Source organism: Stylophora pistillata, chromosome 2 (assembly GCF_964205215.1).
Source record: "Stylophora pistillata chromosome 2, jaStyPist1.2, whole genome shotgun sequence".
Classification (NCBI taxonomy): Eukaryota; Metazoa; Cnidaria; class Anthozoa; order Scleractinia; family Pocilloporidae; genus Stylophora; species Stylophora pistillata.
In genome coordinates this window covers 16,470,627-16,492,595 of record NC_142520.1, presented here as the reverse complement: position 1 = coordinate 16,492,595, position 21,969 = coordinate 16,470,627, and the positions used below count along the sequence as shown (strand labels likewise).

The 21,969-nt window shown below is 37.9% G+C and overlaps 1 protein-coding gene and 1 pseudogene across 1 annotated transcript; one reads left to right on the top strand and one right to left on the bottom strand.

The window, feature by feature from the left end:
• Nucleotides 1–5,228: 5,228 nt before the first annotated feature.
• LOC148737392 (tetratricopeptide repeat protein 38-like) lies at nucleotides 5,229–16,040 on the bottom strand. Its single transcript, XM_088751311.1, has 15 exons — nucleotides 15,964–16,040; nucleotides 15,417–15,498; nucleotides 14,518–14,689; nucleotides 13,390–13,563; nucleotides 12,899–12,974; nucleotides 12,451–12,570; nucleotides 11,178–11,237; nucleotides 11,009–11,047; nucleotides 10,649–10,727; nucleotides 10,212–10,282; nucleotides 9,438–9,532; nucleotides 8,675–8,753; nucleotides 7,788–7,865; nucleotides 7,633–7,706; nucleotides 5,229–6,689 (listed from the first exon to the last, which is right to left on the bottom strand). The coding sequence occupies exons 1-15, from the start codon at nucleotides 15,985–15,987 to the stop codon at nucleotides 6,602–6,604; spliced, it is 1,311 nt and encodes a 436-aa protein (XP_088607437.1). The 5' UTR covers nucleotides 15,988–16,040; the 3' UTR covers nucleotides 5,229–6,601.
• Nucleotides 16,041–19,455: 3,415 nt separating this feature from the next.
• LOC148737391 (uncharacterized) lies at nucleotides 19,456–21,124 on the top strand (annotated as a pseudogene).
• Nucleotides 21,125–21,969: the final 845 nt, after the last annotated feature.

Sequence of the window (21,969 nt, the reverse complement as noted above, 5' to 3'; positions counted from 1 at the left end):
TCAAAATGCGGCCAACCAACCTCCAAAGTGAGCAACTAATGCCTGTAATTTTTTTCTATCGTCGATCATTTAAAATTTCGTAAATATAACAATGGAGAGGCTATTTCGGGAAAATTTAACGATTTTCCTTGTGTTTTCGCGGTGCATTCCGAGTATCGAGACCTAGCTGGGTCATTAATAATTCTCATTACTGTCTGCCATTCAACTCTTATGATGTTACTTAAGAGAATTTGGCATTCATTTTGCATAATCTCCTAATTGGAATAGTTATCTTTTTTATCATCACCTGTCTGCTTAAAATTGTAAGGAGAGATTCTGTCTCGATCACTCCTAGGAGTTAAAGGGAAAACGCTGCACCAAAAAAGCAACTTTTGCCAATCTCAGAACAAGAAAGAAGAGCTACAGAGTTATAATTTAAACAGCACCACAACGAGGTCACTATAAGATGTATTTGTCTTCAAGATGTACAACACTGTACATACATACCTGAAATATTTCGCACTTCCCGAGAGTAAGAAGATATTAAAATAATCTTATTCTCATCGGTCATACTGCTTCAGATAGCATGAAGTGAATGAGAGTATAAGAGCCATTCTCCCTAGTTGGAAAACTGATGCAGAACAGGTTATCACAAAGATAGGAACCAGTGCTCTGGTATGAAGAAAAAAGGGTCTGCGTCAAAACGTCTTCACGATTACCCCCTCTTTCTTTGGCGGGATACGGAAAAAAACAAATGCGCTTTAAACGAGTTTTAAAAGCGCAAATAATTGCACATCCTATTAAATAAGTATAGAAATGCACGGAGAAATAAGTAGATAAACATTAATTACCTTAAACAATTAAAAGTGAGAGTTGGAATAAAGGCTGAAAGTTTCTAAAGAAACCGTGGTGCTGCGTCGGTGGGGGTAACAAGGCAATTTGATTATATAAACTAAGTTGAAATTGTAAATTGGCCACCGTAACGAAGAAAAGAGCTGACGTTTCGAGCGTTAGCCCTTCGTCAGAGCGAATCAACTTAGTTGATATAAACAAAAGTGAGAATTTCTCGCGTTCGCGAAGAACTGTCCTAGCGGCTCTCATTATAGATCTGTGTCAGCGGTACTGTGTCCACACCCAGCTACTTAATATGCTTTTTAAATAGCTGCTCGAGTACTCCCGAAGTCGCCAAACTAAATAGCTGCTTCCGCAGTCCCGCAGTCCCGCAGTCCCGTGGTGCAAACTCTGTGGTCGGCTTCAACAGTTGCGAAACATACCGGTATTCCTTCTTTGACTTCGGAGCGCGGGACTGCGGGAGCACTAGTTTAACTGCAGCCCTCTTTAAGTTGCTCTTATTTCTATTCAAAATGCATATTTCCGTGAGTTATTTACCTGAAGAAAAGTCGCGATGAGGTGAAGAGCATGAATCCTTCACAGATTTGGTACCACTCGATTCAACACGAGAAATTTACAATCCGACTTGGACAGGAGTAAACATATCCAAAGGAATAAGGTCGAAATTATATGCTTTCTTGACTGCATAGAAGCTGGAGAAGACATTGAAATTTCTTGTAGGTTGTAATTTCTTTCCACGTGCAAGACTCAGTGCAAATATGAATAATAATTTTAGAAAATCATTTGTAATTCAAATGAGTTTCCGACGTCAAGAAGCGGGTAAATTCAAATTAATCGACGCCGCGCTTTTCGGACAGTTTCATTGAATTGCAGAACGAGGAAAGATGGCGCAGCGCTTTAGGCTGGTTTCCAAAGAAGTTTAAAAGAAAGCTGCAAATATCGTCGTGAGTTTAGAAATATCAATTAACTGGAAATTAGGTGAGCTGAAATTGGATGAGCATTTTCAGTCATTAAGTACCGGTGAACCAAAACTCCCCGAATCTCGATCTATTATTATTTTTTTTTTTTCTGTTTTTTCATGGGCGCTAACGAAAAGATATAACGAGCGTGACAATTGCTTAGCACGTGCGTTTAAGGCACTGTACATTTTTTCTCTGTCCTCTGCAAAGCAAAAGAACCTGCGAGGTATAAAAATTTCGGTGATGTTGGGACTCTTTGTTGGGGCGTCTATTGTGGCTGATCAGAGGCATGAAAACAAACGACACTTCTGCGTACAGGTGATCATGATGCATAACTGGTTAAGGGAACAGAATCTCATTGTAGTGGAGAATCCCACACATCCATCGAGCGAACATCTCATTAGAAGTGACAAATTTCTGGCGTGATTGATGTAGTGAAAATTCTGTGAAAAGCTATCAATATGGAATCTAACTGTTAACTAATAGAGAGGCCAAAATAGCTGATAGCTGCTGCTTCTCCTCGCCTTTCCTTGCATTACCAAGATTTCATTAGTAATTCCCCTTACTGTCTGCTTACAGTTCTTATGATGTTAGTTTGGAGAAATTGGTTGAAGATCAACTAATAATCCCCTAATTGATATTTTTGTTTATTCCCATTACTTGTTTGCTTGATAATCTATTGATACGGCAAGGAGAAATTCTGTCTTGGTTACTCATGGGAGTTAAAAGGTTAAGAAAACTCGTTATAACAATAGCGACAGCACGCGAGGAAAAAAAAAGAAAAAAATATTGTTAAATCTAAATTCAACAAGCGATTTGTTCGTTCGTTCGCTTTACATGCGTTATTCAACCAATAGACCTCACTTTCCATAGGCTTATCGGCGTAATAATCCACATGACAGTTCCGGAGAAGACGAGCCGGAAAATTTGTAGGTCACGAGCGAGAGCCAAGTAGTTTACAAATTTTTCAAGTGTTCTTCCGACATCCCGCGTGGGTTATTAGGCCGTTAAACTAGTTGCAATTGCCGTATATTATTTTATAGAAAAAAAGGCCCTTTTTTTCAAATCTCGGTTTTCTTCCCTATAGTTTTTTACTTTTTTTCAAATTTCTACGCGTTCACCGGTGCATTAGACGACATATTATAGACCAATTGGGTCACTCGTACTGTCTCAGTTATTTTATAACCTTTAAAAAAAAAATCCTATTTACAAGGCTAAAATATCATGAAAAAAATAATTATTAAAATGTTTGAACCAAACGTTTTCGGCTGTTTTCCCTCATTAGGGTTAAAAATAATGACCGTCTATACATACATATATATCTTATATGATTCCCGATGGGAAAAGTTTAGAGACATAAGAAATAACTTGTTTGTTCAAACTGAGGCGGAATTGTTGGATCATTAGCTCCTCGATCCTACGCTTGTGGAATGTTTCTAGTGAGGAGAGAATACGCCAAGTGAAAGAATGCGATGGATTTTCCCCCAAGTGTTTTGCAGGTTCAGAGGTGTGAGCAGGATTTGAATGCTCCGCAATACGTACTGCTAGATTTCTCACAGTTTCGCCAATGTAATCAACGTCACAAGAACAATCTCCTTTGTAAACAACTTTGGATCTGTGTGTCTTTGTCTTTGTTAAAAAGGCTTTTAATTTGCCTTGTTTGCAACAGGATTACAAAGATGAAATTAAAATTAGTGAACTTGTTGAGTTTTGTAACAAACGTGTTACCGAGTTTTTCTTTTTTACCGCAAAAAGGAAGCTTGATAAAAAGCCGTTCGAAGAGAAAATGCGGAATGATGTTGTCATCTTATGATGAGTCGTTTAGAAAGTTGATTGTATGCGAAATAAAACGTTTGGGATAATCAGCATTGATAAAAGATGTTTCAAGAGTTTTTCATTCATTCATTTACACAACACTTACTTTACCTTTATTCTATATTTACACTAACCAAGGTATTTATACGCTATTAATTATGTAAACAAAGAGAAAAGAGAAATCAGGAAATAAGTAGATAAATAAATAAAAATTAAATTAACAACAAAGACAAAAACACTCACAGATCCAGAGATGTTTACTAACAATTCCGCCCAAGTTTGAACAAACAAGTTATTTCTTATATCTCCAAACTTTTCCCATCGGGAATCACATAAGATATATATGTATGTATAGACGGTCATTATTTTCAACCCTGATGATGGCAAACAGCCGAAAACGTTTGGTTCAAACATTTTAATATATTCTTTTCATGATCTTTTAGCCTTGTATATAGAATATATTACAACCTTTACTATCACATATTTCATTCCAGAACCTTCCTGTTCTAATAGAGTTTATACGTTTGGTTCCTTTGGCTCTCATTCTTACCCTGTTTGCGAAGATTGACAAAGAAACCGTCTTGGTTGCTAGAATGATGATTCATTTTGGTATTTGTCTGATATTTTCCTTACTGGCGCTGGTACCAACTGGAGGAAAAAATGTCAGAAGACTTGAACGACTCACCAGGTAACGGCTTGCTGATTTCAATAGTTTATTAATACATCTCAAAAGTTTCAGAACACTTCACGGACGAGGGGCTTGGGAACTAGTCACTTTGAACTGATGATAACTTAATATCTGCAACAGACATTGAGATATTTCTCTGCTCAATCATAATGATAATAATTAGGATAAAATAAACTAATAAAACCAAGAAGGGACTTAATAAGGATGACTTCAAACTGAATTGTACTGACTCTGGTTTACCAAGATTCACATGTGCATTCGAGGGCGAAGCATTACTCAAAAAATACATTCACTACGTTCGAAATTCTCCACTTCAGTCGAAATATCCTAGATAGTACTTACTTATTTTCTTCACCACTTTAGTTATTTATATTTTATTCCATTTGACAGATGGTTCACGATCAACGTCTCTTCCGTACACTACTATCGTTTAATGATGAATACCACCAAAACAGGACCCAAACCCCCACCTGTTTTATCCTTGACTGACGACGACCATGTTGAAAATCTTGGTATTCTTCCCCTATTGAAACTGAGACTGGGAAATATCGTGGTAGTGGATGGAGGACGCTCTAATTTAGAGAAAGACTATGGAAAATCCTTGTTGATTGCTCTGAATATAGCCGCGGATATTCGGGATAACTTCGTGGAGAGGATCCCCGGGTCAAAGCCGAGCGATTACAAGTACGCTATATAAAGCAAGAAAAGCTATCACTGCTGTTTTCTTTCGCTCCTACGAAAACTTATTCAGTTTGCCCACCCTAAGTTATACCAAATTCTTCCTATAACATACAGTGCAAGGGTTTCACAATTCATGTTTGTGTTTGCTGAATCCTTGCAACTACCACAGGCGCATGACACTCAACTTGAAATGTTATGGATAATTTCATTTGGCGGCGAGGCTGGCGATGAGAAAACAATCCTCGGAGCGAGTAGAATTGGCCAGATGTATTTTAATTAACCTTCCAAAGTTTATTAATGAGCATTTACCGGGTGATTAGCAACAGATCCCTTTTCCAAGAAACCAAATAAATGATGAGATCGTTATGGAACTTAAGGATAGAATGTGTTTAACAGAGGAAAAAGACTTCCTCAAGTGCAGAAATCTGTTGTCAATGTCATCTCCCTAATTTTCTGTATAGCGAATATATACTAAGCGTATATCACTGAATTGCAGATGACTGAGGAGCTATCAGGGTGTGAACGTAAAAAAAATAAACAAACAAAACTTTTTGTATGATTTAATAATATTGCAACGGCAAAATGTATCTGTTCTCTTTCTTGCCCAATCTAGCCTAATCCTTTTTATAAAAAAGATAGGGCACTCGCTACCTGGAATAAGCACGGCTAGAGGACGGTTAGGAAAATTATAGGTCTGGAAATGTACCGCACCGACAGCTGTTGTAGAGTCTTATTTTTAATTTTTTTTTTCTCTTTTTTTTTTTCCAGATTCAAAGTACATTATTATGACAAGAACGTTAACAGTGACGGTAAGACTAAAGTTGGAGAAGGAGAAATTCTGTACATAGTCCCCAGGCACCCTGACAAAGCAGTGAAAACTACACCTTATGTGACCTAGGAAGACGCATTACGTGACATGGATGAAGATCTGGAGGCTGGTCTTTGGGGGGCTGGTCCCGAGCTGTCATCGGAGGAAGCTAATCGCTTGACGCTCTGTTGCTGTGAATGTTGCCATGGGAATACATGTCGCAGCTTGTCTGAGGCGTTATGTGGGGTTTTCCCACAGCACTCTACCAATCATCAGTTCTTTACACCAGCAATGTTCGCCGCTTACCATAGAGAAGGATATCGCGCTAGTATGGAGGCGAAAGTAGCCGAGTTTGTGTCCAATAGGCAGCAAACCTCCGCTTTAGGGACTATCTTTGTGTAATTACATATGAATAACGTGAAAACTTATTTTGTTAAAAACAAAAACCAAAAAAAAAAAATCAAACAAACAAACATGAAAACATTCCAAATTCCAGTTCGACAAGTAAACTGTGATTTAAAAAAAGCCGCCTTGAATGTCCACTGCTTAATTTCCTTTTCTCTCGCTTATGTGGGATACATTGTCTGCATTCATTTGATTTTTAACTCGCTTACATTCTAGAAAGTTCACCATGCATTAGTAGTGATAATAAAAAACCTTTTCCTTACTGTTTTATTCAATTGGATTACAGGTCAGCTGGTGAATTGCAATGGTTAATTAAATTTCTTAAACGTATATCATGGAGCCATTATTTTGACGCGGACCGTGTTGGTGTTGTACATCCGAATATGAATTTCTAAGAGTCTTCTCCTGACCTTACTACACATGTAAAGCCAGGGCCTGCCCCATGAGTCGGTCTGTCATTGGAGCGTTTTCTTTCATTGCCTTTCTCTCTGTCAATAAGCTCCTGAAAGAAGACACACTTTTCGTTACAGGTTAATTTTGCCGGCTTTTATTTAGATAAGTCGTATTTTTGCAATTTTCGGATAGTTCGTGACCATGGATGCATCAACACAAGGGAACAATAACAATAAAAAGCTGTTTGTGAGTACACAAGTTAAAAGGTGGACCCAGTAATGAGAGCTGTTTTAGAGCAAAACGAAAACGCTAGCGTACGTGAAAAAAATTTTTCTTTGAATTATTTTAGATGAAAAGGTACATATGTAAAAATCAGATTCTCAGCTTGAGCCAACGATTTTAAACTGGGAGCTGGGTGGTGTTCATCTGCATGGCCACACTTATTATTAGCTGTGGATCTTTTGCAAAGGGTTGTTTTCAGCCCAAGGATCTCATCAATGACGTAAAGCTTGACGTTTATGTTCAAAAAAACCACCTCACTTTCCTTTGAAGACTGAGCCGAGGTATTGCTTAGCAGTAGTCTTTTCAATTCGATTATAGGTTATATTTCAAGCATTAGATCTGAATTTTATAAAAAGGTGATATCTTTTGCATATCACGCCTATGTGTCGACCTCACTTTACCTGGCCCCATTATTAATTAACTGAGAAGAAAGCGCTGCCTTTGTAATAATATCTGCAAATGGTTAGACTTTCTAGTCTTCTCGGATAGGGACGATAAATGGAGGTCCCGTCTCCTGCAGCGTTGGGGTAGGAGACGTTAATTTCCCACACACGAGATTACTGTGTGATGGATGTCCTCCCCGGGGTGGGATGGGTGGGTAAAATGGGGATTAGGTGTCAATTAGAACGAAAGTTCTGTTCCTTTCTCCTGCCATTCCTGTGACGAATGAATTAAACTTAAACTTAAACTTAAACTTTTGCTAAGATCAACAGATATCTAATGCAGATATGAAAAGGATATAGGTTCAAACGAAAGAAACTGCACTTTACCTTGCCAAGTGATGATGCTCTTTTCGTGAAGAATGCAGAGCAGCGTGAATCAGGAATAAGTTGAAGATGTCCCGCTGTGTCAAAGGAAAAACCAAAGAGAGGTTGCCACAAGTTGCACTAATTAATGACAACAAATTGCAATGAAATACACGAACCTGTGCGTTACTACCCCCAATGTTGACAACGTCATAACGGATGGGTTTTAAAATGTCTACAGCTCTGTCGAAGTTTCCCTTTCAAAAAAGAAGACACAGAATTAAACCTCAAGAAATTCATTGTTCCAGTCTTGAGTCCGCCATGTGTTTAGTGAATAAAGGCTGATAGTTTCGAAAGAAACTGTTTGGGGCTGCGTCGGTGGGAGTAAGGAATTAATTTGGATATATCAACAAAGTTGAAATGGTAAATTGGCCACCGTAACGGTTACAAAAGCTGACGTTTCGAGCGTTTGCCCTTCGTCGGAGCGAATAGAGGAATTGTGGGTTGTGTGTGCTTTTAAAGACAAAAAATGGAGCTACGTTATTGGTGGGAACATGGCAACGAGAAAAACAAGAATAAATTAGTGGAATGAAAAGCGTTCGTTGATCCCTGTGGGATTTAGACTGCCGGTTTGAAAGATGAGCTTTTGTTCAAGATTTTTACGGCTTTCCGTGCTACCTAAGTGTAAGGAAAGACCGCAGATTGCCATATGCTGCTTAGAATGATTAGGTAAATTAAAATGTCTAGCGACTGGTTTCGATGTGTCCTTGTCATTCCTTTCCACGTCTCGAAGGTGTTCTCGGAATCGGTCACCTAGTTTTCTGCCTGTTTCGCAAAAGTGTCCTTTTATTCACAACACTGATAAAATATCGGGACCTAAACGATCCATTAAGATCACCGATCACTTCACGCGCACCTCCGCCAATGTAATCTATTGCATAACTTGCACTTATTGTACAAAGATATAATCGTTACGGTGGCCAATTTACCATTTCAACTTTGTTGATATATCCAAATAAGTGCTTAGTGAAGTCAAGTTGGGAGACCGTAAAAGAGGTGAATTTACCTTGTCAGCCTGTTCAAATGCTTCACAAAGGGCCAAACCAATCTCTCTAGATACTTCGCAATTTGTTCCTGAGCCATCCCTGAAAAACAAAAGAAAAAATATAAAACCAAAACCAAAACAAATAGACATTACAAGGCTAAGTCATAATAATGATTGAGCTAATGTCTCAGTAGAACATGATCCATCATTAAAAAAAATTATTGAGATGACAAATAACTTAGCGCCTGATTCCCCCGTTTTCAAGTTCCTTCCTCGCCTTGAAAACGTCTCGTATAAAAACAAAGAGGTTCAAGATAATTATATTACTAGAAATGGAAATCACCCGCTTAAATACGTGAACAAACGTTAACCTAAGATTAACGAAACGTGCTTCTTTTACGATAGTTCATGAATCTTTCTGCGGTTTGAATACATCGCCGTTCTCAGTTGATTTCTTTTTTTGAGACCCTCTCACTGAAAACCTGTCACTGGAAATAATTTTACGACCACGAGCTGGAACAACCAAATCTCGTTTGCAGAAAGTGATAATAGAATTGCTGCTCACTTGTCATAGTCTCCTGTTCAGTTCCTGGGAAAGTAATTGGTGATATAGTCAATTATAAATAACTATAACTTAGGTCTACGGGTATTTTACATCGAAGGAAGTGTAGCAAGTTAATCAGAGTGCCACAAATCCATCAACTCTTGAGAGATAACTAAATACTCTTTTACTGACTGACAGGTTGTTGATCAGAGCGTTCTCCTACACTTTTTTCCATATTACCTAACATAATCTCTAAGTGACATCAATAGATTTAGTGTTGCATCTTCCTTCTTAGCTCCCAGTGTACACATCAACATATGAACATCATTGAAAACCTGAGTTGAAAAAATTAATAATTAAATAAAATATGTAAAAAAAAAAAAAATTAAACAATAGCTGATGAAGGATGTGTGAGTAACCTGGCCTTTAGGTGAGGAGAGGTCTGGGTGAAAGCAATGGCTTGTATTTTTCATTGTGCAAGACCACCTAGGAAAAGAGGGCGATTCTCGATTGGGTATTGTGAACAAAAACCAAAGTAATCACATCAGCCAATTATAAGGAAAGAAATTAAACTATCACTAAGATCCAATAAGGACTCCAAATTAGAACTGCCCGAGGCGCGGGAACATGCGGGGGGTACCCAGTTTGCCATTGGTCCAAGGTGTGCATCTGATTGGTTTAAAAGGTGTTATGGGTTTTCTAGACCAATCGTCCAACAGAGGCAAAATCTAAGCAATCCCCGATTACTTTTGATACTCTTGAAAATTGAAATCAATTTTTTCAAACCAGATGTAACGAGAAATACATTTGGAATAGTTTGAGCGCTATTTGTTAGAAGAGTTGAGGTTCCCTTTAACCATTAAGAAGTTTCACATCGAAGCTTTCTCAAAAGGGACTGTAACTGGCATTTTGCAAGGTTTGTTCACATAGCAGTAAGCACCTGCGACTGTCCTCAACTTGCTTATGAAGATAATTTATTGTATGCTACACCGCCGCGTAACGTATAGCACGTACCAGAATGTGATCATCTGTGTGTGACTCCCACAAATGAAACAGCTCTCTCCACCGATGATTAACATCAACACCTAGAGGAAAAAAACAACCAAACAACAAAAAACATCGTAAAACAAAATGGATCAAGTCGTGCGTTTAATTCAGCCATGCCAATAACTTCAGTATACAATAATTGCATTACAACGATTAATAATGCTTAATTTTAAAGGCTTGATCTCGATTGATTCATAGATTATTTGAATAATACCTTGATCTATCTATTGAATAAATTACTGATTAAATGGTTGAATAATTAGTAGACTGATTGCCAAATGATTAGTAGAACTGATTGTACAATGGATTGATTTATCAATCATTCCATAGATCAAACGATCGATCGACAAAAAAACAAATAATGTTATTCACAACATATCTGCAGGTACGTGTTATCTCATTACCTTCCATCTGAAGTCTGTAGAGCAGTGAGGAAGCGTCCACTAAGTCAAGCATGGCACCAGAATGGCAACGTTTCCCAACCTTTGACCAAGAAAGAAAAGCTACACAGTTAGAATTAATTCAAACAGCGTCATAACGAGGTCACTGTATACAAACACACATGAAGTATTTCGCACTTCTAGAGAGAAAGAAGATATTATAATAATTTCAATCTCCAAGCATTGAGCGCATTAAAAAACAAATTGGCATAAAATAACTTTAATGTGATATGTACGTCGTGTATGTACCTATCAGGTGTGACCTGATGAGAATTAGTAATGACAAAAATATATCACAGGTTATCGATCATTTTTACACTACACCTCCTCGTCATAAATGTCCACTGCGGCTTGATGTTCTCCCTAATAAAGAAAGGCTGGCGTTTAATAGCAAACATGGCTAAAAAAAAAGTAACCATAACTTCGAAAACCAAACCAGTAAACAAACAAACACAAAAACCATAACATTAACTTTAAAGAAAGAGATAACAACCTTTTCGATGTGGTATAGCGCCCAGTGCCAGTAATTATGACAGGCTAGCATAGCTCCCATCTACACAGGGTGAGTGAAGGATGAAAGAAGGAAAGAAAGGAAGAAATACGAACATCTTTAAATTTTACCGACGAAGAACTGAACGTTGGCTATAAGCCCCAACCCTTCCCTTCTCACTAATCATCCCGGTTTCGGGTCTGTCTAATTTCATGCGGAATAATGTGGTCCTTTTGTTGTTGTTGTTGTTGTTGTTGTTGCTGGGGAAGCTTCAAACGGAGGGCGGAGAGAAGTAAGTTTGTTGAAACGGCTCGATGTATTTCACAGCACGTGCTGGAACACTGAGGGCATAGTGCATACCACGCGAAAAAAAAAGACGAACTCCTGATAGTATTTTGTAGTAAAGTTATCTGAAGCCAGGGTTTTCTGACAATTGCCCAAAATCTTAATGAGGCTCAAACTGAAGGCCGTGTCTCGCAGAATTATTGTATGGATGTGTATGCGTGCGTGCGTGAGTGCGTGCGTGCGCGTCTGTGTATCTATTGTGATAACTTTACACTGGTTATTAAAACGCGGGACATTGTGAAAACCCAGCGGTTAGGCGCATTCTGCTGTAAATCCCCTGAAGAAAAAATTCATGTAACTTTTACTCTTGATATAACGAGCCAACGCAAGCTGAAAAAAAAAAAAAACTTGACTGTTATCTTGGTATGTGAGCCCAAGGCTTCTAAATCTAACGTATTACAGCCGCTCCAATTACTTTCATTAGGGACTTTAAGAAACCACGACGGCGACGCCAAGGAAGACTTCGATTAAAAAATGAATTTCTACTCTTAGTTAGAATTTCAAAAGTGGCTGTAGGAGCTTACTGTCTCATACAGCGCCACAGCTCAACTTCAGCATGACGTATAAAGTAGCCGTTGAGTTCCAAATGGAAATTAAAATAATTTGCCGTCGCGGTTTCGGTTCGCAGACGACACAAATTTTGGCGATTTCATGTTGTTGTTTTGCATAGGACGGCTAAGAAATGTACAAAGTTTCAAAACGCACGTGCTGAGCTATTGTTCTGCCAATTAGATCTCTTGTTTTTCCACGTCCTCGTCGCCGTCGTGGTTTCTTAAGGTCCCTAATCTCCAGACGGCAGCAACAGCAGACAATTTATATAATTATGCGTAAGAAAGCGGTGCTAATGTTAAGTATAATTCGAAAAATTTATATATGACGCGCAAGACAGCAGTGCTTGCGTTAAGTAAAATTCACTGTATGTGGGCCTTACAGTCCAGTCATTCAAGGTCGTGCTGAGGAATTTAATTCCTTCATCCTGACGTCCTTCCATTTCTATGACATGGGCCTCTGCATGAGTGCTCCAGCAATCTCTTGGATTCAGTTCAAGACCCTTCGCAAGATAAAATTACCGCGAGAAAAAAAAAAATTAAAAACAAACAAATAAAACACTACCATTGGAATATCATTGTTCGTTTTAGGATATAACCACTTCTGATGTGATAATCGCTACGTTTTGACTGCAAAATGGTGAGGTCTACCCCTTCAAGCAAGGAACACAACCACATCATTGAAGTATTATGTAAAGTTCAACAAGGAATTGTAGACTGTCAGCCTGCTACTCAGCCACGATTCAGAATGAAGGTAACCACAAGCTCTTTCTAAATTGTTTAAGAAGTTAATTATCAAAAAATCGCTATCAACAAAGTTTTAACGCCAACCTTTAGTGCATGCTTCTCCGCCTCTCTGTACAATCCCGTTTCTATCAGGCCAAACGCGTACATTCCGTGAAGATATCTACCGTTGATAGAAAGGTAATTTCGTATTTTCTCAAACATTTACAACTGACAGATTAATACTCAACTCATTCGCTGTTTTCTTTTCCTTTTTTTTTTTTTTTAATCCTTTTTCTTTTTTTTGGATAAGCGCCCTGTTTCTAATAAGCACCCCCCCCCCCCCCTTTGAAGTACAGTAAGTAAATAAGCGCCATGGGCTCTAAATCGAGTCATTACGGTTATCAAAAACAGTATTTAATTGAAGTTTAACTTAACAACTTTTTTACTTAGACACAAACAGGAATGTTTATGAGATCAAGTTCTCTGATTGCCTAGCCTCTTACTTCGGAGAGAAAGGCAGGATCCACCACACAAGACTGACTAAACACTGATTGAATACTGAAAGAATTTAGAACAGTTAGTGCTAAGCCATCTACCCATAGAGTGGCAGGTCTTCCTTCCATTTCGGCATCACCCTTGCGATGGAATCTCTGAACTGACATTGGTATCCAAGATAGAAGTAGGAGTCGTGAGCCATCTTCAAAGCAAACATGTCAGTTGGGTTCTCCATTAATATATCTTCCCACGTTAGACATGCTTGGGCAGTATTTCTGAAAGAAATGAGAATGGAAGTATATTGTCATTAACTGTTCATATTGCGGTCTAGGGGGCACCTCTATGAAGCCGGGAAAGGACGTACACATGAAAGCCTCGGCAAGAATTATAATCGCCCTCCCTCAATTCCCATCATACCATCCTACCTACTAGGGGTTGTTCAAGAAACTGCAGCAGAAGAGATAAAGCAAGGAGAGTGAAACTAAGAGATATGGTGAGTACGGCCTCTTTGTCCAACCAAATTGTATTCCTTGTCGCTCACACTCTTATGGCGTAGCGCTGATGATGAGGGGGGAGGGGGAGGGGGGAGGGGGGAGGGGGGAGGGGGAGGGGGGAGGGATTATTTGAGAGATTTGCCACTAGCCACTCATTGCAGCAGAAATTTCACAAATTGTTTTGTACACGACAATTTTGTATTTACAGGGGTAGGTGTGATGGTGAGTAGGTAAAAAAAAAATTAGAAATTTTTTTCCTTCAAAGATAGTTTTAGTCGTCCAGAAGTGACAAAGGCGGCGATGATACCGACCACCTTTACTTTTTAAGCATAAAAATGAGCAGCGAATTCTTGGTGTGAAAGATGTGCTTGCATGTTTTCTTGGTAGCAACCATAAAGTTACGAGATAAACTATTGCACCATAGATAATGTAAACAGCTCGTCTGGGAAAGGGAACAATCTGTGTTTAAAAGCACTGCAGTATCCAGTATCTGAGAGATCATGGGTTCAAAGCCCGTACAGGCCTGAAAAATGTTTCTAAAGCTCTATACTTTATTACTGCTTAATTAGTGCTCAGTTCTTCACCCGCAGTTCACGTATATGATTTCATTTTACAGTCATTAAAAATGTGATTAGTCACCCATTTTGATAGGCACGTCTTAAAGGAACAGACAAATACTTGATAACAGTCAAAATTTAGTCTCAGTGATTAACATGACATCTTGGTAACACTCACCCCTCTGCCCATTCTTTGACTGCCTTGACATGCAGTCTCTCTCTGTTTGTGATGTTACTCCTGGCAGCTAACCCTTCAAGGGACAGCATGCTGCTCTTCAGCTCTTGATCTGTGTGGATTCCTTTTCCCGATGAGATCAGGTCTAAGCCACACGAGATCACATGACCCATTACTGAAACAAAAACAGGTGATGTTAATTAAATGGGGCACTCCACAAAAATGATACCATAATACTCTTCCAGAATGTAGGTCTGGTTTGTGCCTGAAGTAAGCCAGAATTTTCGAATAATTCTCTACCACTAAACCACAGAAACTCTCTAAGAATTATGATATGGCATTTCTGGGTTCACCTGCATGATAGTGACATATGACGTTCCTCAAGCATATTGTTAGCTGATTAGGATCATCAAAGTCAAAAGCACTCTCATGTATGTAGTCAAAATAATAAAGATCTTCCTTTATAACTAAGCTCTAGTGATCTCTAGAAGTCACCAGAAGTCATTTTAAATCACCCAGTCACTAACGTGGCAATAAATAATCTAAGCTGCTCAAATTTTTGGAAAGGAATAGTGACTTTAGCCAAGCAGTCAATTTTACTAATAGGAACTAAAAGGAGTACAAAAACTTACTCGCTAACATGGCAAGGGGTAGATCCAAGGAAGAGTTAAGTTTGCATGTTAGGTATTAGTTTTCAACAACTCCACTCAATATATTTTTTTAATGGTTATGATAATAATTCACATTTCCCTTTTACAATCAATCTCCTTAACACACGTTTCAACTAAGTCTTATCTCTTTAATGAACGGTAGACTATTCTGTCCAGAATTGTCATTAGTCCATGCCAATAAAAAGTTGCACAATAATTGTTATTCAAAATCCTGAATAGAAAAGTTCTCACCAAAGTTGGGATCTGCTGCTAACATCTTTGAGACAGAGCCCTCAATTCCATTGACACTGCTGTCATCATACCATCCTGTGTACTAATACCAAAAAAAAAAAAGAAAAAGAAACAAATAAACACTAGATACTAATTTTCTCACAAGGATCGATGCTAGTTTTCACTAGGTTAATTTTCAAGGTTAATTGTCATATCTCTCAGGAAAAAGCTACATGGAAGTTATGGTATGACCTCAATCATTTAAGTTATCTTTGGTGATCAACTCAGTTGATAAAACCAATTCATCTTGTAATAACCTCCATCAAAAGAGCACCATAGACTATTTACAAACTCATCACTGCTATTCGTTGATGGTTGCGAGAATCACTGTAAAATTTTGATATTAAGTCCTGGGCCGGGCTAACACAATTTTGAAAGGACCTTTTAAGGAGCTTATTTTTGGAAGGAGCTTATTTTGGGATGGGGCTTCTATTTGGTGGGACTTTATCATAGGGAGGGAATTAGAGTTTAGCCCTGATATCCATATAAATTTTCAACCAAAGCCAACCTGTGTTAGGGTAGCATCAAACATTTTTGCTGCATCATTGCTACTTGTTGTCAGTGGTAATCCTTCACTTCTCCAAGCCTACAAAAACAGAGAACAAACAATTTATTATTATCTTCATACTTACAATTTCCAACTCAAACCTTCTTAATTCCAAGTTTCAAAATCCTAGCCAAACCACTCACTCTAGGCTATTAGTGGTGTAGTTCAGTTGTCAAGTACTACTTGATGCTGCGTCTACTTTTCTGGGTGACTAATATATTCATTCTTGGCAACCATTTCATGATTTTAGTAAGGAAACACACACCTCCCAGAAATTATTTTAAAAAGTGAAGCATAAAAATGGAGCAGATTTCAAGTGAGTTTCAAGTGAGTTTTGAGTTTCAATCCACTTTCAATTTACTTTGAGCTCTCATTGACCCCCGGCCAATAGTTGGTTGCCATTTAACAAATGGTAAACACCACCTCCAGCATACACCCTTGTTATGGATGCACACAGGAGGTTGCTAAGCATGAAAGAGGCATAAGAGTCACGTGAGGCAATAGCTGAGAGAGACTCTGGGTTCTCGAGTGCCAAGCAAACCTCCAATCTCCAAACCTCCAAATTGTGTTTAACATTTGTTTTATAACATAACATTGATACATTTCAACAGTCCCCTTTAAATCAGTCAGCAAATCTCATGTAACCACAAAAATAACATGTGTGTGGGGAAAACTAGTCTTTGCATTTGCTCATGTCAGCAGCATACACCCACGGGCAGCACTAAGTTGACCAATCAGAGCACACACTTTACTGTGGTTAAGTTTAACTTATAATAGTCTTTGAACAGTGGTGAGGCTAAGGGTGACCTGGTTATGATATAAACCTTGCTGCTTTTCAAATGCAAATAACTTTGTTATTATGCTAACTACATACTGATCTCGATCACAACAAGGTCACCTTCAGCCTCACTTCAAATCAAAGGCTTGGTAGCTAAGTACACAACTGTAAAATGGTCTGACTATTTTAATTGAATGTTCTGATTGTCGGTTATCATTATTTTGATTTTGTTGTTTGGACACTCCATCAAGATGCTAACTAATAAAAATTATGAATACTGTAATTGAACCTCACAAACCAATGGAGAAGGTCAAAATGAACTAGTAGTCAATCATTTAACTGAGTGGGTTAATTCATATAATTCAGTGAACAGTTGCCTCAGCCTTTATCCAAAAATAAATAAATAAAATAACACAAACAAGGTGCTTTTGAAATGATAACATAAAGCAATGGTCTAACAAATAGTCCAAAAAGGCTACATGCCTGGAAATGCAAACCTAATACTGATAGTATTCCATGTTTGTTTAAAATATGCAGGGGGATTCTAAAAACTATATCAGAGGACAAATTTTCCCAAACTGTTTACACACAGAAAATCAAGCAATTTAATATCAGTGGTTGCATGGTATGCCCAAATTATGACATTTCTTCGACTAAAAACACCGCCAAATTTTTTTTTGGATCCCTTGACCACTTTTAAAGACAACTGGCCACCTGATTAAGTCTCTAAACGAGTTTGAAAGAAGCATTCGGCAATTAGAATGGACATCATAATATGCACATTGTAAAATAAATTATAGAGAAACTGTGAAGGGTAAGATGCTATAAAAATATATATCAAAGGGTAGAATTTGAACACCAATTTTGGCCAAGCAGGTGCGTGCCGCTTTAAAAACAAAAACAAAAACTATTTCCTGCGGGTCCCCAGTGGACGTCACGCTGAACCGGGAGTAATAACGCATTTAGTTCAGGTCCATTCAACCTTTCATCAGTTTGTTCCTCCCAGAATCTTGAAACTAATGATGAACGAGTTAGGACACACTTATAAAAGCTACGTACATCAAATGACGACTGAAACATTATTTAGTGGAGAGGAGGTCGAAAGAAACTGTACGACCGAGTAACATGACTTTACAATGATACCGTAGACTCATGTCAACAAAATTTCGTGCCTAAAGATAAAACCCAACAGTTTTCACTTACGTCAAGATCCCTCCAGTTACTGTGCAAATAAGACATTCCGAGAGAAAAAAAAAATGCAGTTTTAATGTGCTATGTTCCTTTATTTGTTACACTTCGTTACACTAGACGTAATTATTGCGGCCGCACTGTAATGAAGTCAGCGGTGCAAAGCAGGAAACAAAATTTGGAACCAGAAATCAGGAGTCGGAAAGCGTGAAGTAAGAACAACGGAATATGCTCTCAGTGTTGCCTTTTATTTAGCTAGCAGAACAAACGCAATTTTGGCTGGCGAGTACTCAGTGTTATCTGGGTGAAAATTATAGCTGCCACCTTTGATTTTCACCGCAACGGAAGACTGGGCAAAGAAATAAATTTGTACAAAAGGGGGCGAGCGAGCGAGCGGCGGTCAAAAAGAGAGGGGAGGTAGTGAGGCAATGAATATTTTTCACCTTTCCCTGCCCCTTTTCCCAACGTTGACTTTAACTCTGAATCAAACATGGCAAGTTTAATAAACAATTGCACGCTTCACTCGCCCTTGTGAGACGCCTGCACTAAGCCTATCTTTTTTTAAACTTTTTTTATTTAATAGGCAAGAATTTCTCACCTTCTTCAATATGTATATATCCTTATTATTAATATTATTATTATTATTATTTTTTTTTTTTTTTGTCAACTATGAACCTCTATTTTTCGGGAAAGGTTTCCTGTTGCATACTCTGTTGCCTCAAAATTATGACAAATGACGTTTGTTTTGGAGGTCAAGCGGTTCCCTATAAAATAGTGCATCTCAAGATAACGGCCGAAAAAACTTATTTCGCCAGCAATTCGATTACTACATAACAATTCTAAAACAAAAGATGTTTTTCAAAGGTTCTAAAGAGTTTTTTCTAGGATTCCCAGAAAACTATTTTTTACGAATAATTCAGGTAAAATTTCACCCATTCAGAGATAGCTAGACTTTGGCGACTAAAATCGGCCATTGTTACATGGCTGCATAAACTGAGACAATAACCGTTGTCAAAAACAAGGTTTTTCTTTCAGAAACTGCTTTAAAATTTTTGGGCTACTTAAACTACGAATGTTTAGAGCGATTTATATAAGCGTATTTGAGCTCAAGAAGCGCATTGCGTGACCAACATGACTTGCACGTCACATTAAGAAAAACATTACCAAAACACTCGAATTCCCTCTTATATCCTACAAAAACTTCCAAACAGTTCACTTTCAAGTTCAACATACATATTTTTTTGCTGAAGCTAAAAATTCAAGGCAATCTGGCCATTTTCGATAGTCTAGTATATGTAAATTGCTGGTTTATGTTGTCACAACGGTCATATTCGCAACTAATATCAACACAACAGTAACAAAAAAACTTTATTAAAATCAGAAGGAATTGCCCAGGCTATAATTAAACAAAATTTTACCTTTAGAAGTGGTTTCCGCAAGAGTACTATATAACCCCAGACATTAATTATGCATTCAGTCTTTGTTCAATGAAAAGAAGAGCGATTTCTTACAAAGAGGATGAACCACCAAACCAAGCTGTATTAGCCACCATCTTGAAAGAGGTCAAAGAAATAGAGCAGATTCAAAATGATTCTCCTTGTACTGAAAGAAGAATTCTGGGTATGTTGAATCGGGGATTGTTTCGCCAAATAAACGTAAACACAAATTCTCTTTAACTTTGGGTTGAAATTAAATGGGACAAGTGCTCCATCTTTCCCCTTGCTCACTACAGTTCGGTAAACTGACAATATTTTTGATATAACTGATCTTGGCATACCTACCTTTCCTTTCAGATGCTCTTTCTCAAAACTTCGCATCGTCAAAGAAACGTAGACGACAGCAAGAAAATGGTACGAGCAGTATTAGAAGGAGCAGAAGAAGCGACAGAGAATTAAAAGGGTAAAAAAAGTTTTTTGGCTCTTTAACGCTCAACTATCTTATCAGCTTGTATATTTGAATAACTTTCAGAAGGTTTGAATTCAAGTTTGATTTAAAAACTGGTTAAGGTTCAAATTACACTGTAGATCTGGTGATAAAAAAAAACTTTTTTATGCCAAGAACAACTCAAACCAGTGACACTGAGATTCATTTAAGAGCTTTATAAATGCTTTATTGTAGGAATTGCTCACCATTCAGTATTATAAAACTTCTTTCACATTTTTCCCTTTTAGAAACTGGATAAGAGACTCGAAGAGGGAACCAATTCTCGAGGCCCAGCATCCTAGCCTTGTATCCTCGGATGAGTCTGATTAAGAAGATCCCGCATCAATGGTGAAGAGGCTCCCCTTGTTACCCGGAGGAGAGAAGAAGTTACCAACTTCTTCCATATACTAGACCAGTGGTATAAGTCTTCCATGACGAATCAGCAAAAGAGGCAGTCAGTGAAAAGAAGGGTTGGTAGACCAATTCATAGAAATAGTAGAGAGATCCCAGAAAAATTGCACTGGGCCACCACTTTAATCCAATTTAAATTTTAGTATACAGTCACTCAATTCTCTTCTAGGGACCATCTCTTATAAACTTGCTATATTTTTGCCCAATGATACAGATAATGTAGGTCTGCCATCTCCATTCTTTTATTCTGTCTGACTTAAGCTTTTAATTTGACAATTTGCTGATTTCAATTTTCTCACAAGAAACCCCCTCAGTTGGCAAATTTAAAGTGAGACTCTTGTACAATCATGGTCGATTACAAGAGAGTTTGAAGACTGTAAACTTATACATGTCTAAAATGTAATACTTTGAGCAATTAAAGTTATTGAGCAGCCTAAATTTAAGTTATTGTCAATGGAAAGTGAATTCAGTCTCTAGAATATTTTCCCTTCCCTGATCACTATTTGGCACTTATGTCCAGGATTGAATGCAGGTGTTTGTTATAGCAAATAATTCACATATATATGAATGGATTTTTTAACATTATCACACTACTTCATATTTGACTAAATTGTGCATACCAGTGAGCTTTTATCTGTGAGGACAATTTGCCATGCTCATTTTAAAGAGCCCAAAATCCTGGATGTATCTGCTATTTGAGAGGAAGCTAAAATTTTCATTCTCTCTTTTATAGTTCTCTAGCTCTCCATCAGATCGAGTAGTGTCTCAATTTTAAACATCAGAAGTGTTTCAAATAGATTTAATGCAGATGTAAGATTAACTGTAAGGTGACATTCTCAGCATGTTGCCTCGGCACATGAAGTTCACATATTATTTTTTCCTCAAACCTTGACACTCATTCCTGCAAAATGCTTATCATAGAAGTTTAGAAATTTAAACATGTATCTAGAAATCACTTTTCTGGTCATAGTTTGTATATATTGATTCACACATGACTTTTCAGACAGTACATCCTTCAAACTTTATCATATCAGTTGTACTGTAAAGGTTAAGTTTTGCCTCTTTTTGGCTTTAGACAGAAAAATGTGTAAAGTTAAATAAGGCTAAGAAACACGATTGTTATCAGGCTCTATTTTGGACTCTGAATAAATTGTACCGCTGATATCATTGTGCATTAATAAACTTGGTGATAATTATTAAAGAGTGCTTATCCGGTCTGGGAGAGGGAAATAGGAGAAAATGCTTTGAGAACCAGCGGTAGAGTTGAGTCCAAGAAGTGAAATTTGACGAACAGCGATTAACCGAGCGGCGGTAAACGCAAATGCATCCCTTGCACGAATTCACCTTTGCAGAAAATACCGGAAAATTAATGCATGCTTTTGGTTGGTTAATTCCAGTGAACATAGCGTTCGAATGCGCAAAACGGCTGTAAATGGCAGAATACATATTGTTATTTTCCATAGATTAACTGAACAACAATGAAAGGTAGAGCGCCGGAAAATGCGTTTCCATGAATTTCGTCGATTTCGCTATCACGGAAAAACGTTGGATAATTCTTGTGAACATTTCATTTACCGGGCGAAAAACGGTGGCGAACAAAAGAAAACATAGCATTTTCTATGCATTATACGAACTGCAAACTTTGGAAAACATTACGTTTTCCCGTA